Raw genomic sequence first — 21,837 nt, 5'->3', positions numbered from 1 at the left:
GAGGAATGTACAGTACAATGCACTCTGCTTTTGTGTTCCCCGTCGTCAAATTCCAACACATCGCTGCCCCACTTCGATTGGAGACATCCTCTATGCTGGGAAAAATACCTTAGGGCAAATGCTAAACACTAACTTTTTAAGTGACAAGTAGAAGGCATCGTATTGGATGGGAAAAAGTGGTATTGAGCCGTCACTAGTTAAAACATATTCAAATTGGACGGTGTCCTACTTTGGTTCCATTATGATAAGATATACGTAGATATGTGAGAATGAAGGACAATTTAATGTAACACAACATTCTGTATGGGACAATCTGCGCCTTCATTAGACAACTTAATGCCATTGTTAAACCGAGATCCCATTAACTTTTAAAAGACTCCACAAATTAGAAGACACTTAGCTTTTCTTCACAACCCATTTAGTAGCATAATTATGAATGAATGAAAAAACTCATTAAAGCCATTCAATGTAAAATAAAAGTTTTAAAGTACATGTAAAAAAAATCCTTGGTAGTTTCTTTAGTGAGGGGTTGATGAAGCTTTCTTTGGCACAAAAAAATCAAAGATTCCTTTCAAATAAAAAGCGCCACCTGCTGTCACTGAAAACAGGACACTGCTTCATAGGGTTTCATCAGCCCAGCAGTTTTTTATAATTTTATTTGATAATTCCCATGATGTAGTCAAAAAGAGATTCACTCAGAACAAAACACCTTCACAAATGATCAACCACTTCATCTGTCAAAGGTAATAATGTTGAGTGTGTTTGTATCTCGCAGCAGAAGTTCCCTTTGGTGTCGTGTCCTTTATCTGTTGTGCAATATATATATATATATATACATATATATTCAGCAATGAGTTTAATGATTATTCCAAACAGGATTGCGAGTTGGAAATCTGAGTTACTGTTCCCAGACTACACAGGGGTCGAGAGGAAAAGAGCTGGAGTCATTTAGAAGACGGCTATCTTGTAATTGTCCACTAAACCAAAGTGGACACTGTTTCACAAGTGATTAAAAAGAAATCTGGTTTCTTTCCCTCTCTGTCTCCTGAAGCTCTGCCACTCTGTAATCCTCACACACTTAACAGAGCAGAGCTAACACCTCCAGACAGGCTTGCCAGAGAGATCTTCAATTAATGCTCACCCACGTGTCGTGTTTAATCCCTATAAACAACTGGAGGAGAGACCGCCACCATCGGTCAAATTACACACCAGATCTAAATTCCGCTTTTATGGCAAGAATAATCAACGGAATCCAGTCAAAGACGGCGCCCGTTCCAGGGATCCACTGGGAGCTGTTGGGGTTTAATTAAAGCTCAAATTAAATCAGCTGCAGTTTAATCTTCTTTGGATGCCAAAGAGTGAGGCGGGGCATGCGGCCGTGAGTTTGGCAGCACTTCCACTGGGAGCAGATCCGAAAACCACATGCAGCAGATTCATCAAAGCTGCTTCACTCAATCACCTGGAAAGAGTGTTGTGTTGTTGTTTTCAAGTTCTCGCTTCCTGCTTTTGTGGAAGTTATTGAAGCGAATGGAAAAAAGGAATCAACATTATTTTTGAAGGAGAGATCAGAAGGAGGGATGACAAGGTGGTCAACACAATCCGCTTGAATGTTTGCAACACAGTGAGTCAGAAACTGTGTTTCGCAAGTTGGAAATGAGATCCTTAAAGGAGTTTAAGGTCACATCCAAGTCAAATCTTGATCGAGATCTAGTCCGCCAAAGCAGATCTCAGGGGAGAGGGAAGTCTGTCCTTCAACTTCAGCCACCGCCCCATGTGGTCCAACCTTGGATAAACAGGCAAAAACAAACTCAACTATGCCACAGGTGGTTTTAAAAATGAGTTTAGTGCATATATTAAGCTGAATGGTGTTTTTCAGTCAGTTCCAGGTCGGTGGAAATGTATGCTGAGGACAAGGTGCTGGGGAGCATCCAAGATGTTGCTCATGATCAGACCAAGGAATTAGAAGGGAAGTATTCCTGCCAGGGAAAAGTCCCTGTGTAGTAGAAAGTCTTAATCGTTTCTGATTCTTGCTAAGTGTTAATAGAAGTGTGTTAGTTCAAGTGCAAGGCTTAGGAGGTTAATCTGACTAATCGAGTCATAATCTGGCATGTGAATTCCAAACACAGTGAAAGAGATGCCTGCTGGGCCTCCACTGCTCCTCAGCCTCTTAATTCACACACAGTCACACACACTTAATACTCTGGTCCAGTTCAGCACAGTCACAGTCACCACATGCATTTATTCAAATATATATACCGTGACCCTTTACCGTTACCCTTACAATCTTGTCTTGACTAGTCAGACTTTTAAACCTTGCAACTTTTATCACAAGCACGCTAACACCATTATTTCAAGACTTCATTTTATCCTAACAAGCCAAGGAGAATCCCTATGTACACAGGCAGGAACCTGCATCATGTTCTAAGTCCAGGGAAACTTGAATGAAATACCAAGATGCAATTGGTGAAAGGAGTCTTGAGTTTGACAAACAAGCAACAAAACAGCATCTGAGGTATTCACCTACCATTTTTGACTGGGCAAAGTGTTCAAACATGACAAATAGCTTTTAGATTTCTGGAAGAGGACAAACAGAAAGTCGGCTTCAACAGATCACTTTTTATTCAAGGTGGAACTAGCGTATGGCTGTAGCTCACATCACTAACAGTTCCTCACACTTCCCATCTTATACACTGAGGTTTTCCTCAGGTCCTGACCCTCCAGCACGACCGTAGTTCAGGATCATCACTAGGAGCTGTACAAAAACAGTTATGGCTGCAGGTTGGCAGTGAGCCCTGTCAGGAGCGTGAAACAGTTTTTGCAGGAGGTTTGGGGGCTCCCAATCACCCCGTGAACATGTTTCTCAGCAAAACTCATCCAATAGCTGAATGACTCTCCTCAAGAAAAACAATGTTGGGAATTAGGGGGTACTTCATTTAGAGAATCATTGACATGAAGAGTTGCAGTGACTTGACTGCCATGATGACTCGCATGATGACAGCCTCAGAAAAAGTCGACTGAAAGAATGTCGAGCTGATATTAAATGCTTTTCTGTTGTGCATGGAATGGAAATATTACACAGCTCAGTGGCCGAAACCACACATTGAAATATCAAGCAGAGTCCAGGCTACGGTCAGGGTTAGCTAAATAAAGAACAGGATTTAATAAAGACTCCAGGATGTTAGCAAAAGCCAATGTTATGTCCTGTGGAGGAGTATTTGTGTGTAATGTTGCCTTTCAGGAAGCGGACCACCTAGCAGCTGATTGAATTCAGGATATAAACACATGTGGAGCACAACAGTTCCAACCTGACCACAGTGCAGCCAGAAACAAAGTAATCGGTTTGTTTACCAGGAATTAAGTCTGAAGCCAAAAAGGGAGGCCTCTGGTTTAAATCCTGCAGAGAGACATCTGTATGCCTCCATTCTTGTCGCCTGGCGGCTGCACACTGACATTATCACACTTCCGCAGCCCTCTGGACACACCACTGCTGCTGCACCCTGTGTTTTGAAGCATTAGGGGTTATCAAACAGGTTAGCGTTAATCTGGGGGAGACATAAATAAGATGAGTCGGCGCCAGCCAGCAGTAGAACCCATGCAGGTCACAGTGAGGAGGGTGGGCGTGAGAAGCATGGTGGATCACCATTACATGGCATTTCTCTCACACACACAGTGATGCCATTGCAAGGTCAAACACCCATAAGCTCTTTAAAAGACCCCAAGACTCATTTAATTCTGTTGAAAATAAAACATCTGCATGCTTATTGGGTGCTTCTTAGTATTGCTAGCATTCCAGAAAAAAGAACAACAGCGGTTCTTTATTATAGCATGCCATGCAGACATTCCACAACTCCTCTGAGAATTTCATGTCGCACAGCCAGAGTTGGTTTCCTTCTGCTTTACAGTCTTGGCAGGATCAGTAAACAAAAAACAGACAAGCCAAATCCACCCAAAAAAACAACATAATCTGAAAAGATGACTTCAGTGTAATGCTAAATTACTGCCTGCCGGCCATCCCAGAAAACCAGGTTCAGTGTCCGAGATGGGAATATTAGGAGGCATTCACGTGACTCTACTTTTTCGGTACAACACAGAGGCTATCATGGAGTGAGTTGGTTTATGGCTATCACCGTGTAAGATTGTCATTTTTCAAAACCTTGCTGTCTGTGGCGACCAGACCAAAAAAAAATCTAGGTTGGGCTGTGGCAGTTTCTGAGCCATACATCTCAATACATATAATTTAACAAAAAAAACAACAGAATAGCAACACTCAGTTAAACAGTACTTTTTTTAAAAACAGTGTATAAATCAAGTATAAGCTGTTATTAGAAGCGGATGAATCGATAAAGTCATGAAACTTGGTGTCTGGGGGTACTTTTCACAAGTGGCACGTGTACATGTAATATCACATTCCGAACACCCTCTCACTCAAAACAGAAAATAAATAATGCAGATAACAAGAGGTGTGCCCTAGCATCCCAATTGATCAGCCACCACTGCCTGCTGCTGTTTTCCGAGCTGCAGGTGGGGAGGTCAAGTCCTACACAGGTCCTGGGCTGCATTGAACTAATGTGAAGTTCATGACCCTGACCATTATCAAGGTCTTGGCTTAAGACTCCAAAGGCATGCGGGTGACTTGAGGAAGCCTTATCGCAGGTATTTGGTCACAATTTTAATTGTGATTTGGGCCTTAAAGGTGGTTACAGTAAGTGAACTTCCTGAATGTGACTCAAAAGTACACTGGTAGTGAAGAGGACCTCTGTGAGGTATAGGCTCATGACCTGTCATGATGGACCTGAAGAGCAAAGTTAAGGTTGTCTGGTATTTCTAATTTGTTTCAAGACTGTTCGACAGTGTAACCTCAGTCTTTTTCCCACTATATCACACATTGAAATACTTTTAAGAAACCCAATCCAGCCAATTGACCTGACAACAAGTATTTGGCTTTAAGTGAAGTAATGAAATGTCCATGTTTCCAAATGGAAACACTAAATTTCACACTCAATTATTTACCAAAAAAATTAAGCAAACTGAAGTGCTGCATGTTTTATTCAGTGACCTCATTCTGGATTTAAATGTGGTCTGAAAATGCAGGATTGTTGCATATAATTGACCTTAATGGGGAGCATTAAAAGACTATAATGAGATTGTGCAGCTTTTCCTCAGTCTACATGAGGTACACAAGGACAGGTGTCATGATGTCACAGAAACAGCTGTATTGAGCAACAGTCTCCAGGTTCACACGCAGCAGAGTCAGTTGGCCCGGGGCTGTTTACTCCTCCTCGAGGTGACTGCAAGTCCCTGGTGGCGTTTTTGCCTAAAATAACCCGCAATACAGATTAAACTGACAAACACACAACAGCCCCTCCCCCACACACACAGTGTTTATGTGTGTGTGACTTGCACAGCCCACTGGCTCCAGAACATTCCAGGCTGGCGTGCACAGCAGGGACACTCTGAAAACATCTGGACACGAGTCTGGCATGAGCCCCACACAAACATGAGACTCGACAACAGAGCGGTGGAGCCATGACAGGTCCTGAATGTTCACAAACAACGTTATCCATCTTAGTACCCGGTGACACACCTCATGTCGGACAATTCTGGGTCAGTGTGGACAGTGGTGCAGCTGCTAAGACCAACTCTACTGACTGGTTCGTTTCAGATTTTAAAAAAACTCACACAGTCTTCGCAGACTTTCTCAAGCTGTCAGGAAAATAGCAGCTTCCAAAATGCTTATCTGAGATCAAACAAGCAGCAACTTGAAAGTGTGGCTGATAAACTGGATTACACATCAATCTGAGGTTCGCTTTCAGCATTAATTTGTACTACACAGGTAAAACTTCACAGCGCATTTCTTATGCTGATATTCACACATTAGATCTTAGTTTTCAATTATTTCATTTAGTCAGTTGGAACAGTCTGCTCCAAACTCAGCATTTGGTCCTCAAGTAAAATCCCCAGGTCGACATGATCCTACTAAAAAAAGCTGGTCCCTGCATGCATAATTAAAAAGCCGAGGTCGTGCTAAAATAATCACATCTATAACACTTAAGTCCCACCGTTCCTGTTCCACACACAGTCCGGTCCAAATGATAAATTCATCCCCACACTGAGCACATAAGGTTAGAAAAGACAACCACATTAGCTCCACTGTTCTCAACTGGATAAGTGGATAAATGTATTTGATAATGTCTCTTGCATTAGAGCGACTGTGTCTATGCAGTAGCTGATTTCAGAACTAAGTCTATACCCACTAAAGAACCATTTCCAGCTGCATTGGCTCTGCTGACATCCATCCTGAGTGACCATGATTCTTTTCATGATCTGTATTTACAGTGTAAGAAGCATTTAATCACAGGATTTGACTGCTGACTCAGACTCAATTTTCTTACTTTGGACAATGATTCTTGGGTGGGTGAGTTCGAAAACTTATGAGTGTAAGTTGTGTCGTCAGTTGTGAAATGATATTACACATTAACTTAAACAGCTTTTTGAATCATGGACCGCAGGTGATTTAGTAAGACTGTGTGTAAATTTAAAGCGTGTTGGTGACACTCCTGTGCAGACCAGAAATGTGAGCACATTAAGTCAACTTAACAAACCTTCCCATCCACAACAAATATAGGACAGCACTCCCTCTCAGATATGATTGAAAAAAGGGATTTGACAGATGAAAAATGATGAGTTCTGTGACAACGCAAGATTGAGAAACTCTCATCTCCTTCCCACCATGATCAATGCATATCCACCAGCAGTGTGCCAAAAAATCAATTCACACAAGAATCGCAATTTCTATTTACTATGATTCAGAATCTTTAGTTTAAAATGTTCCAAAATCAGTTTGGCAGCATTCACAAAGCCAAATGTTTAACAGAACTGAGCGTAGTAAATAGACATTGTTCCTGCCAGAACAAACAAACATTTGTGTCAACGCTCCAGACTGTACCTGAGTTCCCCTGAGAAGGCAGATAATGTTCCTGACTCCTCTTTGAATGTATGTGGTTCAATTCATCGCGTCTCAAGATCAATGATCTGCAGATGTCAAATCACATGACTTCAGCACTTTCTCATGGCTTTCAGTGCCGAGAATCACTTCCTCCGCTTGAGAACATGAATATTAATGTCCTTTTACTTCCTTTATGTGAAGAGCAAATGACATCGCTCATGTGTGACTGTGCTTTAAAACGTTCTCTTAATGAGATCAAGCTCAAATAATTAATTATCAGTCAGTGCTGCCACTGAAGGAGTAGTGATTTATCCCCGACAGACTGGGATGGATCATACTTGCAGCAGTGACAGTCTTTAAAAAAATATTCTGCTGCCGTGTCAAATAAGTGCGAATGATTGGATGAAGCTCACACAGCTCTGATGCGGTCCATTAAAACTATCAGTACGGAGATAGAGAGTCGATCCGGAGCTTAGCGCTCTCCCCGCACATCTGTCCTCCATTATCACTGCAGGGTTTTTTCCAACGCACCGAGCGGCAGCAGCATCAGCGTCGCAGCAGGACGGCCAAATGTAGGACATGGAGCGGCTCATAAGGATAATGATTTGAGAGCAGCTGCGCAAGTAGCCACATGAGGGATGGTCAGTTGGCGAGGACAACATAAACCTCCCTCCCGCTCTGAATCAACTATTAAGCTGTTCAATGAGGCACAACTATAATTAGCTTTATTTGACTCACCGCTGTGCCAAAAATTCAGACAGGTGAGCAACACACTTTGCAGACTGTATTTTCCAACACTGCACGTAAGTAATCTGACTCCTGTGACCAGATTTGCTTGTGACGCCTAGAGATATTCTGTAGACTTTCTTATGTTTCAGAGAATTTAATTTCTAACATGACCTTTACATAAACAACTTCACACATAACTGCTCCGTGAGCACATTTTCACCATCCGAGGAGACAAAAAGACGACGTGTGTGTTCTTACTAGATGAGAGGTTTGCGGCAGAGCACCAGCGCGTCGTACAGCACACACACTCCAAACACGGTGACTCCGGTCTCCTTCACCAGCATCGCGCACGTGCCCAGAAACAAACTGATTAGTAGAGACGCTGCAGAGACTGTGGGAGGAAGAGAATCCTCAGAGGCACAAGCGCCTACACTCCTGGAGAGGAAGAGAAGAGCCTGTTGAGACCACACACAAATCCTGAAGCCTGAATTTGACATCTTCATGTAAATTACAAAGGAGAGAACAAAGCAGTTTTGGTTTAGAGCAGGAATTTAGAAAAAGAAAGCTTTAAATAAATGGAAATTAAGTGTTTTCGTCAGTCTTGGTTGATCCAAGTGCTCTTTTATCGTAGCCTTTTGATTCTATAAAGAGATCACAGTCCACCCCACATACTCCTCAGGTGCTCCTGACATATGATAACAAAAATACATTAAATTACTTATGTAGCTGAAACCAATTTAAGGGTTCAAGTTCTTTCACATTTGATCTCTGAAAAGGACGAAATTCTGTGTGAATATTTACATAGAAACAATGTAACATTTTCCATGTGTTTACTATTATTAAAAAATGTAACAATATTTTTAATGATTATGATAATTTATCATGTATCAAATTTTTAGCTCAACTAAAATATTAGTTATAATTGTGTTTTTTTGAATATCACATTTTTAACTAACAGGACATCCTCCTATGTGCTGCATATGCATGCAGTACAGCTAATTCCTCTGTTACTTATCATAAAAAATATTATATATGACAATAATAAAATTTGAGTGAAGCCCACTATGATCATTGCACTATGATGCACCGATACTAAATACTTTACCCCATTACACATAGTTACTTTGAGGTTTTTTTTTCACATATAAATCGTTATTTGAACAACATTCCTCAATATGCTTTTCTTGTACATGGACGGTCACAAATTCCACTGCTATACAAACACAAATTTGACAAAATTGTCATAAAGTGACATTCAAAAATTGTGCGCTGCCATAAAGTGGCCATTCTATGAGTACGAGTGCTCAAGGCTGATCCAGTATCAGTGCATGCCAAGATGCAACATGAACACTAAACATGTAAAAAGACAAATTAAGGGACAAAAAGCAGTTTCAAATTCTATAGCCTTTTGAAAATATTTTTTTAACAACAGAACAAAAAAAAGGGAAAAAAAAGACTTTTTCTTCCTCTAAGTAGCACAGTCTTGTCCATCAAAGTGTTTGTGAGGAGTGTTATGTCATCTTACCTAATATAGGAGAGGAATGTCAGCAAAAACAGCAGACAGGCCAAAACATCAGCTCTGCCCACAATTCCAGACACCTGCAAGAGACACACAAGAATTCCCCATTTAAAAATGCATGTTGCAGCGAACTTGATATGCACATTGACGTCTCACTCAAACAAAGTTGTTCAACTGAACCTACAGTTTAGCGACGGAAATGTTTTTTTGAAGCAGCTCAAACATGGTAATTGTAGATGAAAAATAACAATTGGAGAACCAGTAGGAAGTCTTTTTATGTTCCCTGTAAAAGCGGAGGACGTTAAAGTGTGAAAGTCAAACTGCAACGATAAAAGCTTTTCCTGCTCTTCTGGGGGAATAAAGATGCTTTCCAAGGGAAACCAAGAGACGTAATCCCACCACCAGCACCAGTTAAACACACCTAGGAAGCGTCCTAAAAAGATTTCCCAGCCACCTCAGCTAACTCCTCTCGATGCAGCGGAGGGACATTCTTGCCAGATCAGACAGCCCAGGAAAAAAACAGATTCATCAGTTGTATCTATGCGCTTGTAAAGGAATGAATATAACTGTGAGGTTCAGAATGGATTTTATTGTCCAACGGAGTAAAGAGAGCTTTTTAAAATACCCTGTAAATGACATCTGAAACGGTTTATGAACGATTTAATCCATAAAACAAACACATCATTCCGGATAGCAGTGTTTCATTTTCCCCGGGGGAAATTGTTATATTTCAGTATTTCAAAAATGTGCCACATAAATCTAGACAAATGCAAAAGATGGGTTCTAAAGTAAAGGGATGCATGACGATCAAAATTTAAAACAATGAAAGACGTCACGCTGCACCTGACATCAGCTACTACGATCACTTCTTGTCGCAAAATGTGTTTTTGTTGTGCGTCAGAAAACAAGCAGCAGAATTCATCCGTCCACAGCTACTCATATCAGTGTTATCTGCATCAGCATAGCACACTGACAATTAAAACCATATGAGGATGGTTGGGCAGGAACAGTTGGAACATTTAAGGAAGTAATGAAGGCAAACGCAAGAGGAGAATACACTGGGTTGTTGTAGTACACATAATGTGTCGTAAATCTGCGTAGGAATCCCGCAATGAGGCTGATCCAGCGTGTCAGCTGCAGTTCCAGCAGGTGGGTTTAGAGTCCAGCAGGGCGCAGTGGGTCTGGCAGAGGAGCAGTAAACATGTCCAGCAGACTCTGATAAAGAGCGTGCTGCCAACAGGCCAAAGATGAAGGGCTCTACAGGGAGGAAAACAAGTGGTGGAAAAGGCTGAACTGTTACGTTCTCTGATACCCTTCGAAGAAGAGCAGACTAGGTCACACATTATGAAGAAGATCAGTAGAAATGAAGACCAAAGACATCGTAATATAACACTTCAATGTTCATATCTATTAATCACCATGCCAAACTTTAAATGAGTGGCCTTTTTCCCAAGACGCATCTAAGCTCCACGTGAGCAGACATTACACAGGAGCTCATGCAAAGCTTTTGATTATGGCATGTGTGCTCTTACCATCAAGCCAAAATCGAAAGACCACATCAAACCCTGACCCCAGCTCAAGCAGCATTCAGTGTTCTTAGCCTGGCAGCAATAAAATGAAAGGTGCTGTCGAACAATGCAAGGTTCAGTTACACGTGTCATCAGGAAAAATATTCTTGGGACTTGTCCTCAAGTATCTTAACAGTCTATTGATGGCATCATATAACTGGCTCAGTAACAAGAAAGAGATGGAGCTACGAAAGCTCTGACACAACCCGTCCATCTTGAGGACAATGTTCCAGAATTAGTTGATAGATATATTTCTTTTCCTAAGATTTTTCAGACTGAAAAAGATACTCTCTACTGCGCTGTCCATGCAGGCAGAGTTTAACACTTATCCTGCCCTGCCCTGAGAAACAGCAAAAGAAGAGGACCTGCCTACTCATCCTGATCCAAAATGTATGTTACATGCATTACCATCAGGGTGACATCAAAGCACCTTATGGGTCAGAGATGTGTGGGGCGGGAAATAGAGCTCTGCATGTGAAGCGGGCTCAATGAATGATTGAATGACTGTATTAATGGTCTCCGACTCTCCATTTGGAAAAAGAATAACCCAAAAATAAACTGATGTATTTAATAACTACCTCAGGCAATCATGGAGGTCAAGTATTAGTGGTCTGCGACTCTCCATTTGGGAACAGAATAACTCAAAAACAAACTGATGTATTTCAATAAAACTTAGGTAGGAGATGACAAGTTAGAAGAGATTTGATCTCAGTGGTGTTTTGGTGGTGTTCTGTCAGTTGGTGTGGCAAATAGACTAAGATGTTCAGTACTTTAAGTCTTAGACTCGGTCTTGCCCCTTCAAAGTCATAATCTTGACTCTGTCTTGGTATGCTCTGGTGTTGGTTTTGACTTGGGTTACGTCTTCTCAATTCGACACTAAACTGATAATTGTACTCGTCCTTATCAAACGTCACTATCATCACTGATCATGTACTAAAACAAACAGCAACTGTGTAAGAAGTATTGAGAATGTAGCTCTTGTACAAAAGAGGGAACGGAGGCTGCGTTGTCGGAGGCAGTGGTTGGTGTGGCTGTTAAATCTATCGCAAAGTTAAATCCATGTCTTCTTCGTGTCTCATTAGAGCTCCATATCGGGTAGTAACAGCAACACTGCCCTCACTGTTCCTGGTGGTACTGCTCAGTTTAGTCAGTATCCTTAGCTTTGGGGAAACATGCAGAAATATTTAAAAAAATGAACGCCGAGCACGGACAGAAAGCTCCGTCCCAATTGTACGTCATGTTACCGTAAATGGGCTTTAAACTTTCAGTTCAGGTCATGACGGCAGGTTACATCACTGTACTAGAAAAATCTGTATTTTAGATGTTGTTTTGTGCCATGCATATGCTCAAAGGAATCTGTAGGCACAGTTTGAATTAAATGACTTCATTTTCACTTATTCAGTGTAATTAAAGCCACCAACATGAGGCTGAAAGACAAAAGTGTTTACTGGGCAAATTAGTTTCAATTGCATTTAATGTCTTCTGACTTCATGAACAAAGTTAAATGCGCAGTCAGATCCTAAAGTCCCACAGCTTTTATAGAGGAAGGGAGTGTCTCCCACTGAGATCTGGAGCTTACAGACTTCAGTAGATGTGGGCTTCAAACTGACACACACGCTTAAGCATTTGCTCTGGTGTTTGCAAAACATGCATCGCTGGAGTGGAACACCTCTCAAAAGCTTTGATATGTTGAACATGAAAGGACATTACTTCGCAAAGTAAGACTCAGCGTGTATTGTCGTAGTTCAAATTCACATATCAGTTTTCAGCTAGTCATCAAGGAAACGTCTAATGGAGATTACATCCACAGAAATTGGTTTTATGCTAATTAATACGCTTTATTTAGGACTTAGGAGAGAGCGCTTTGTTACCGCTTACAGACAACTTTTCCTCTTGCTCATGTACGGCGCCTCCTAATCGCGAAATACTTGAAGGCTCAAGGACGGATAGAGATGAAAGCAGGGCGAAGTGAGGGATGAAGTGTGATCGAAGGAGAGCTACATAGATGAAAGGATGACTGGGGGGGTGAGGACAGAAAAGACACCATGAATAAAACATCAGCGTGTGAAGACTCTTCTTACCTCTGCTGACACCGACAGGGGATGAATAGTAATATGTTTGCGACGTAGGCAGATGCAAACATGAACGACGTAAACAAAAGTGAACACGGACAAACTGCAAGCAAGACTTTGAAAGCATTGCCACATTTGCTCAATAGATTAGTCAATTGATTTTATTGCACACACTGCATGCGGTTTAGCACCATAAGTAAGGCCTGTGTGACAGTGAGCAGGTGGTCATAATGTTGATGTTGATAGGTGTACTGTAATCAAATCCCAGTTATACCACAGAGTCCATTCTTTATGTGTAATTGAGAAGAAAAGTGAAATAACGGGCTGAGTGTGGTCTCAGTAAACAAAAGGGATGAGGGAAATCAAACTCCTCTCCCTCCACTTTCCCTCCAATTCCAGCCAATTACATAATTCCTGAGGAATCTGAACTGGACTGCAGCTGCTACTTCTGCAACCAAACCTCTGACGGCAGAGGGGAAGCACAGCTCCATTAAACACACCCTCAACCTGACCAGAAGGACGTTTTGGAAGGCCTTTTAAACTGTGGGCAAGAGCGGTAGTTCATCTAGCCCAGGGTTCGCACGCACCGCCCAAAACACCTCCAGGGCTTTATTAATGTGCGTGTGTGTGCGTGGAACATATGCCTGATGGGATCCACACATGGTCAGCATACTATCAGCAGACAGAAGACAGGAAGAAAGAGTGAATGGAGGCTATTCAGCCTTGAAACAGGAGACTCTTTATTCTGCAGCGATGGAAGCGCTGCCAGGAAAGTCATCGTAGACGCACAAAGAAAAAAAAAAAAAAAACAGTGGTGACTGTCTGAGACAAAAGAAACCTGTTCCTGGTAGAACTTCATTTCCAACATGATCCACCACTTGAGAATATGTTATGCAAGAGTGATGTAAAGAAGGTCAGATGGGAGAATTACGTGGAAGGGATCTGAGCAATGATAACGCTGTTGCACTAAACTCCACTATATATGGAGATCAGTAAACTGGAAATTCAATATTTCGGAAATCCAATACATTTAGCAACTCAGGCAACAAAGGTAAATGTGATTTATACTGCACAAGCTTCCGAAGGGTTGCTGTGATGAACGTGTGAAGGTCTGGTCCACCGAGTTACTGTGATATATTTACAGAAGCTTCATTCAGTGAAACTGAAGGAGAGATTTCACTAAAACATTTATAGACCGGTTGAAATTAGGTTTTAAGGACACACACACTGCTGGAATAAGCCTCTCCGGTACGGGTCGGCCCTGAGCTCTGACAGTTTGAGTGACAGCCCAGTAGATGAGGAGGAGCACCAAATTCTCTTCAGCATTGGTCAGGAGACTTCAAGATCTCATTTCTGACTCCTTCATGCTTCTTCACTTTCAGTGCCTGCTTGTCGCCTCCATGTCCCTCGCTCTCAGCTCTCAACCCACTTCTCAAGTTATGTCGCTCTTGAACAAGGAGTCAAGTCGTGTGTAGGACAGTCCTGTCCAAACCCCCACTGTTCTTCAATCATCTCCCCACCCCTGCTCACATCTCTTTTCAGCGCCTCCTTTGAACAAATCTGATGTGCTTCTTTTTCCCCCCATTCAAGTTTTCGTCTGCGCCTCTTTCACGACTCATCGCCTCCGTCACCCTCTCAGCTCATCTCCATTACAATATTCAGCACAATGTAGTGAACATCTCACACTCTTTGTCATCTCACCTGTCGGAGCGCAGCAGAGAATAATAATCTGCTTTTTTGGATGAATTCTCAAACTCAACACTTTCTGGCAGGCAGATAAGAGAAAGTGATGCCTGATTGGAATTATAAGTGGCAAAGTCGAAAAGGAATTTTTAGCGCTGAGTTCCAAACATCCGAGGACACACTGTGTTCAACAATCACATGAGAATTCAAACACACCAGGCCGAAACTCACCCTATTATTAAATTACTGATTCACTCATGCTAAAATCATTACTAAAGCATGAGTATTATACAAGCATCTCATGGGGTACAAGAATGAAAATACTTTATATATATCAAACACAAATGCTCCCAAGAATTGGGTGAAAAGATAACAGATAACAGATGAAACGTGGAATCAAATCTGGATAACACAGCAGACAACCACCCAATCACATGGATGGGGAGAATTTGCATGGAAGAACCAAATACCATACTTCATTACTCCAAAGAATAAAGCTAAACAGTTGAATAAAAATCAGATAAGTGGGCGAAAATGCAATCAAATGGATCCTAACCATTCTCATCTAAAAGGACCTATACAGAAATCGGACACATACTTAGAAGAATGGTGTGACATGAACTGGGAAAAATGGGTGAAATACAACGAAAAATGTGAATCTTAAGTTAAGGTAATTGTTCTTCACAGATTTCAAGTATGTCTACTTTATGTCTGTGTCTTTTTGTTCATTATTGTTGCCTTTATTTTAGGGGAGGGAATGTGTTTTTGGATGTTGTGTTATTTATTGATTTTTTTTGTATATGTTATCTTCTTCTTTTCTGCGCATATTTTTATACCACTGCCTAATGTAGTGTTTTTTCACTTATCAAAGGGACAATCATATGGGCATCTACAATAAAAAACAATATGTGTAAGCAAACTTACTCCAGATCGACCCACCTCATCCACCAACCAGACATTCACATGAACACCAGCCACATCTTTTTATTTATGTACCACCAGGGGAAAAATATCTGCAGGTCCCTGAAGTGAGAGAAGAAGGGCAGGCATTTAATAAAAAGTTGCTGTGGAACCCCTTGGTGTGAATTTTACCAGATTTGAAAAGGGTGAGGCTTCAGGTCATTACCACTGAGGCTGGAAGCAGCTTCTGGCTAGTAAGGAAGGACGTATTGGCCAGTTCTTCTTGTAAGAAGTTTAATTTAACTCAACTGTTTGGTATGCCAAACAACATTTTAACTTGGGACCAAATATTTGCCATTCATTTTAGCTAGCGATCATGTTTTCTTGGTTCAGTGTTGTTATTGTGTTATCCTTTGTGTTCACACACCTATTCAAGCCTTTCCCCAGCACTTTCAAGTTGCATTTTCACTCTACAGGACCAGAATTGTTTTCTATCGTAGCGATGTTTACATATAAGGACTTTCATGCTCTAAGACTAGTTAAGGGCTACGAGAGTGTATTCTGGTGTATTACTCAGCTATCAGTTAGTGAACCTGATATGAAACCCAAACTTCTTTTTGTATAAGCATACAAACGCACGTAAACTAAGCAGCAAAATAAATTGCAGCAGATGCAACAACCACCGTCGCGATCTTTCTGTCAACTATTTAGCCTGACTGTGTTGCATAAATGAGGCTAATAATGTGGAGCAAAAGTACTTGGCTGCATTTCATGTGATTTGCCAGCGCCAACTCTCCCATCATGAAGAGTCGCACTTCTCTTTTGCCAACTCTGCAGGGAGCTACACATGGATTGAGTCACCCCACATATGGTTGTCAAAACGGCAACCTGCCAGCATGTTTGCAGTTTTCTATGCATGTTCTTCCGACGGGGGGGCGGGGCAAACACGTCAACTGACAGGTGTCGGTACAGCGTGTGAGAAGCGGAGAGAAATGTGAAAATTCAGTTCGGTCAGACTGCTAGTTATTATTGGCAGCACTTTCAAGCACTTTTTCAGAAGTAATCACTTTCTAAACCTTGAAAACACCCCATCAAAATTCGAGCCTGTTCGAGGATTTCAATCATTTATACAAACCCTGGTTTATGTACATAAAACTAACACAGAGCTTTTCCAGAGAGTGATTCACTGTTGTACATCAGCTTGACATTACTTGTGATACTGGCACTCAACGAATTGAGAGGGCAGGGCAGGGACGACAAAAGCTCTCAGCCCAGGGGCCTGACATTAGGATGAAGAGGCTATGGTCACGCTTAAAATTTAAATCCAGTTTAGGCTGTCAGCGTGGCTGTAGATAAACCTCAGCCCACCTCAACCCCATTAAGGGAATAAGAGGCAGAGTTATATTCAGCTTATGTGAAAACGTCAGAAAGTCCCATTTGGCAAGAATTTCAGTCAGTCCACCTCTAACATAACAGATTACTGCCACAAAGCCGTTGCTACATTACAACACTTATATTGTATTATATTATAATAAAGTACCTTTGTTTTTTCAACACTTTGGTAGGGACTCCCTACCAAACGAAATCATGTCTTTCATTCTTTCTATCATAGGTTACCAGCTCAAAATAAAAACTGTGGACTTCACCAAATAACTGCCAGTAAAAGGTCACAACTTATTTCTTAGAAAAAAAACTCCTCTATCCTGAGAGAAAGCTGGCGTGGATGACTCTGAAATAGCACGATGAAGCATTTAGGATTGTTTGGCATGAAAAGGTCACTGTTCTGGTAACAGCTCTCTCCCTGAAACAGTTTGTAAAAAGGTCAACTGTACTAAGTAAACCAACAGTTTTTCATCATGATGTGGCTTTTCTTTTCCACCTGATGATGAGTGTGTGTGTGTGTGTCTGTGTGTGCGTTTGATGTACTTACAGCCTCCGTGTGGACCGGGTGCACAGCGAAGAGGAGCGCGGTGACAAAGGCCAGTCGTGATTCAGTGAACACACAGCGTTCACACGTGTGCATGAGCAGGCAGGTCACGCCGCAGTGCAAACACAGGTTGACCACGTGGAAATACAAAGGCACCATGCCGCCCAGCAGGATGTTCAACCTGACAAACACAAAAGTCCCACAGTGAGCGCAAGGTGAATTCCCTGCCCCCAGATCAAAAACAATCATTTGCACCTTAGTTTGGGTCACGTGTGTCACAAAAAGGAAAATGACACCAGCAGAAAGGTCAAATTAAGACCAGATAGTGTCGGTCTCGTGGCTATCTCTCCAAATATAGGCAAGTTGAGACTGGCTGACACTTCTCCAGAGCCTCGCAGAGGAAGAGCAAAGGCTCCCCGTTGAGGAACCAAATATCAGATTTGAATCCTCAGTCCGATTCCTTTGCTCACTAACATAATGATCACAGGTGACCTCAGGAAAGTAGTTTGACAAGTATATGTAGCCAACTCATTGGTTTGATTGAGAAACGGACAAATAACAGCTGTCTCTGGTTGCCATTTAAATTATTATTAATATGTAATATGATAATATTCATTCAATTTGGCAGAGTGGGGAGCAACCCGGCGAACTCACTTTTGACCAATCGGAACAGAACAGGAGGCGGAACAGAAAGCATTTCGAAATTATTTTCCAGATAATTTTATACAAAGCCCTGAAATGAGCAAGATAGAGCAATGAAATTGTTAACACCACAATACAAACTGAAAACTTCAATCATTTGGGGGCAAACAAATGAAAACCATCATCGTCCCTCTCTCCAAATAAGAACCAATTGGTTGTTTACAATGTGGAACAAGGAGAGATGTATTTGTACTCAGTGAGCTCCATTATGTAGTTCCATTTTCTCTGGTAGCCAGGCAACATGACATTTTGATGAACCGGCGAGACGCATGCATATGTAAGCACTTGTCTATATGTTGGTGTGTGGGCAGGATAAGTGGGGAAGAAAAATGACTCAACAAAAAATGTATTTTTAATAAATTGAATTCTCGACCGCGGCGCTACTCTCGCCACAGCGGAGGCAGAGTCGCTCACATCCCACTAATGTGTAATCCAAAACAATCACTTACGGACTAGATGGATTCTCACAGGTAAATAACATTTGACGTTGTGGAAGATGAAATGATAACCCGGAGCGCAGTCCTAATTCATGTCCTGCAGTTCTGCAAGAGAATGATTATTCGGATAAAAATGTAACCGAAACATCTCCCATTCAAGATCGTTCATCACTTAATCCCTCAGGAATGGCGTCAAGGTCACCAATTTCATTCCGCATTGTCATGAACGATGCTACACAGAGACCCTCTCTTGTTCACCCACAAGAATACCAACAAGCACAGGTTGCTCAACAAGACGTTGAGCAGCTTCACTTGCACTCTCTCAATATGGTTTGAAGAACCAGAACAAGGATGATTCTGAAAAGAAAAAGCACTGAAAAAGAAGCAGGTCCATCTTTAGGTGGTGTGTCAGGTAGTGCTAAATTCTTTAAACCACATGCAGTATATCTACAATTCAGAACATGAAAAAGAGAAGAAGAGCAGCACATTTAAAAATATAAAGGACGGAATCGTGGCATCACGGATTCTATTTATGGAATATAGACTACACAATTTCTTCAATGGCTGAGAATGTTCAATGAGAAAAAGAAACCTTGATCTCAAATGTCATTTTCCATGAATTATTTGTATAAATTCTCCTCTGTAGTGTAGCAGGATAAACAAACCACAAATACACGTAAAAGCAGGTTAATTTCACTCTTTTTGTTCAAATACTCCTTCACATTAAGAGAGGCCAGTTGAAGAGGCTGGGCCGTCTTGATGCTTCTTGGCTGCCTGATAAAATGTTCCACTCATGGCCAAATGGGACTCTGGCTTGACTCACGGGACGCTGAAGAGATTACATATCTCAAGTGACCTATAAGCGTCAGGGTATTCCCCTCGAGGAGCAGGAGGAGGTTGCTGGGGAGAGGGAAGCCTGTCCCTTTTAACTTCGACTCCTGCCACCCAACCTTGGTTATGTGAAAACAATCTTTAGGTTTGTAAAGTAAACTTGTTGAACCACTCGTAGAATTTGATCAGAACGTCATTTAGCCTCCTCAAATGTTGTTCCTCAGATGCTTCTAAATGGGAGAAACAGGAAATACTTGAGATTACTCCAATATCCTCTCTAAAACCAGGAAGCTGGGTCCAAAAAAACAGACTAGCTCCAACAGAGGGGGTCTGAAATAAAGGTCAAAATTGAGCCTCAAAAAGTGGCCAGTTTGAATTCAAACTATAAAACAAAATAAAGAAGTGTTGAGTTACCAAAGGAAATGGGATTAAAATCTGAAGACCAGATTGTAATTAGCTCAAATGGTTCCCCCTCAAGCCATTATGAGATGAGGCACACCCTTCCCTGGCTCCAATATCTATAATTCAACGAGGACAGCTGATAACACCTCTGCGGGCTTGTGCAGAAAACATTAACCCTCACCATTATCCAGCCTGACCTCGGCCAACACTCATCTGCTCTCGCTGCTCAGACTGAGATGGTCAAGGGGCGAGTGGAGAGTTTGGCGCTGGATTCTGCCCGAGGATCCTTGACACCCTCCCCCACATTAAGACATAAGACACTCGAGGAATTCAAATTTCTCCTTTCAGGCGATGAGTCGACATGTATCTTTGGGGACTGACAATGAAGCAGCAGGTCAGGGTTCAGTGTCCAGCCGAAGGGCAGGAAATGTACATGTTGACAGAGACAAACCAGCTGCTGGTGGAATCCGTGGCCTTTCTGTGCGAGGACTGGACAACAACTGAGCTCTGAGATGAATAATAATGTTGGGATGTTACAGAGATGATACTGGATGTTTATTAGGTCACTGTCGCTGACGGACATCCGGTTCAGGCACGCTGAATCACACAACTACACATAAATATTCATGTATCTGACATCTTACCACGTAGAGGAGAGAAATGGCTACAGTTCAAACTAATGGGTTCTTCATTCATCTCACTCAGGCAAATGTTACTCTGCAGTTTTGCTGTCAGTATATCCATGATTCGTTTTTCCTGCTTTCAGCACAAGGGAGGAGCCAGATGAAGAGAACATTGAGTGGAGTTGATTGATGAGACGATGGAGATTGACGACATTGAAGCTGCCAACAACAGATACAGCATGTAGGTGGGTTTATGCAAAGGTTCTTCTGATACTATCTTCCAGATGGCATCACGTAAAAGAGATTCTTCTACAGCACGAGCAGGTTAGCCCTGAGGCCTCGGAACAACCCAAAGCCGAACCCAAACTTAAAGCCGAACCCAAATTTTGGCTTTCATCCCAGGCACAATACTAAATTCTTTTTATTGATCAACCAATACACCTTAAGATGCTGCAGGGCGGTGGGATGCACATGATTTGTCAGCACTGGTGATAAAGGCACCAACAGGAAGAAGATGCCAGACATGAGAGCCATGGCCAAAGGAGAGCAGAGATGCGTACAGGAAGATGCTGGACCTGTGGAGGACAGCCTGGGGACTGTTTCCAGAGATGACCCGATCAATCGGCCACAGCCGAGCTCCATCAGACAGTGTACCCTCACATCAAAATGTTGTTCAGCTGTCCTTTTGACTGAATAGAAGCTTCATTACACCTTTTAGCTTCAAGGTTTTTGTCTCTTGAGGAAGCAAATAAAATATGCTTTTGTCAAGATTTCATGGTTCCTCCTTTCCACATGGAAGGCCAATCCTTGTGATCGCTATCGGTGGCAGCTTAAAACCAGGATGGAGTATCCCGACGGTTTTCCTTTGGTTGGCGGAAAGCAGGAAGGTGCATGGAGGTCTGGCGACGGAGGTGTGTTGCTGCAAGGTGAGGAACGGGGGAAGCGACCTGAAAGGGCAGCTTGAAGGCCCATATCCAGTCAGAAGAGATGACTGCGAGATACAACTACAACAACATGTGAATTCCAGTACCAAACAAAGTCAAACACCATTCATCATTGAAGACCAATTTTGTCTGTAACATAGTTTTAGACTTTGAACAGTCTGACATTTTGACTCACAATGCTTTCATTTTTCTGCCCAGCTGATTGTTTGAGTCGCACTTATCAGCGTATTCAATAGCTTGCTGATTACTCAGTCAGTCATCTGTACTGCTGTTTGTGGTGACAAAGTTCAACACATTAACTTGTCCACTTAGTTCAACAGCTAGAATTGCACCATTTTTCCTATCTCACTTTCAATATTCCACTCACCAACATCTGTAAATCCCGGCACGCAGGAGGAGTGAAGTACCCTGGTCAGCCATCGAGGACTGAGTCAGCAGCCAAAAAGCGAAAGTAAAAGGCTTTGACAAGAGTGACATTTTGTAGGTGGGGCTGACCCGAGGAGATCACATTCCATGAGTCAGATTTACAGAATTTTAATTTTGGTTCAATAAAT

General features: G+C 42.0%; 1 protein-coding gene across 1 annotated transcript in view; it reads right to left on the bottom strand.

The window, feature by feature from the left end:
• Positions 1-21,837, bottom strand: part of tmtc1 (transmembrane O-mannosyltransferase targeting cadherins 1) — a 71,957-nt gene that overhangs the window by 42,875 nt on the left and 7,245 nt on the right. The window contains exons 2-4 of the mRNA XM_053862738.1: positions 17,348-17,525; positions 9,201-9,274; positions 7,934-8,110 (exon numbers count right to left, since the gene is read on the bottom strand). Of these exons, the coding sequence (XP_053718713.1) occupies positions 7,934-8,110; positions 9,201-9,274; positions 17,348-17,525 (429 nt within the window). The remainder of the gene's footprint in view (positions 1-7,933; positions 8,111-9,200; positions 9,275-17,347; positions 17,526-21,837) is intronic.

The sequence above is a fragment of the Synchiropus splendidus genome, chromosome 4 (genome assembly GCF_027744825.2).
Source record: "Synchiropus splendidus isolate RoL2022-P1 chromosome 4, RoL_Sspl_1.0, whole genome shotgun sequence".
Classification (NCBI taxonomy): Eukaryota; Metazoa; Chordata; class Actinopteri; order Syngnathiformes; family Callionymidae; genus Synchiropus; species Synchiropus splendidus.
Note: the sequence above shows the minus strand (reverse complement) of the source record. Positions and strands in the feature narration are given on the sequence as shown.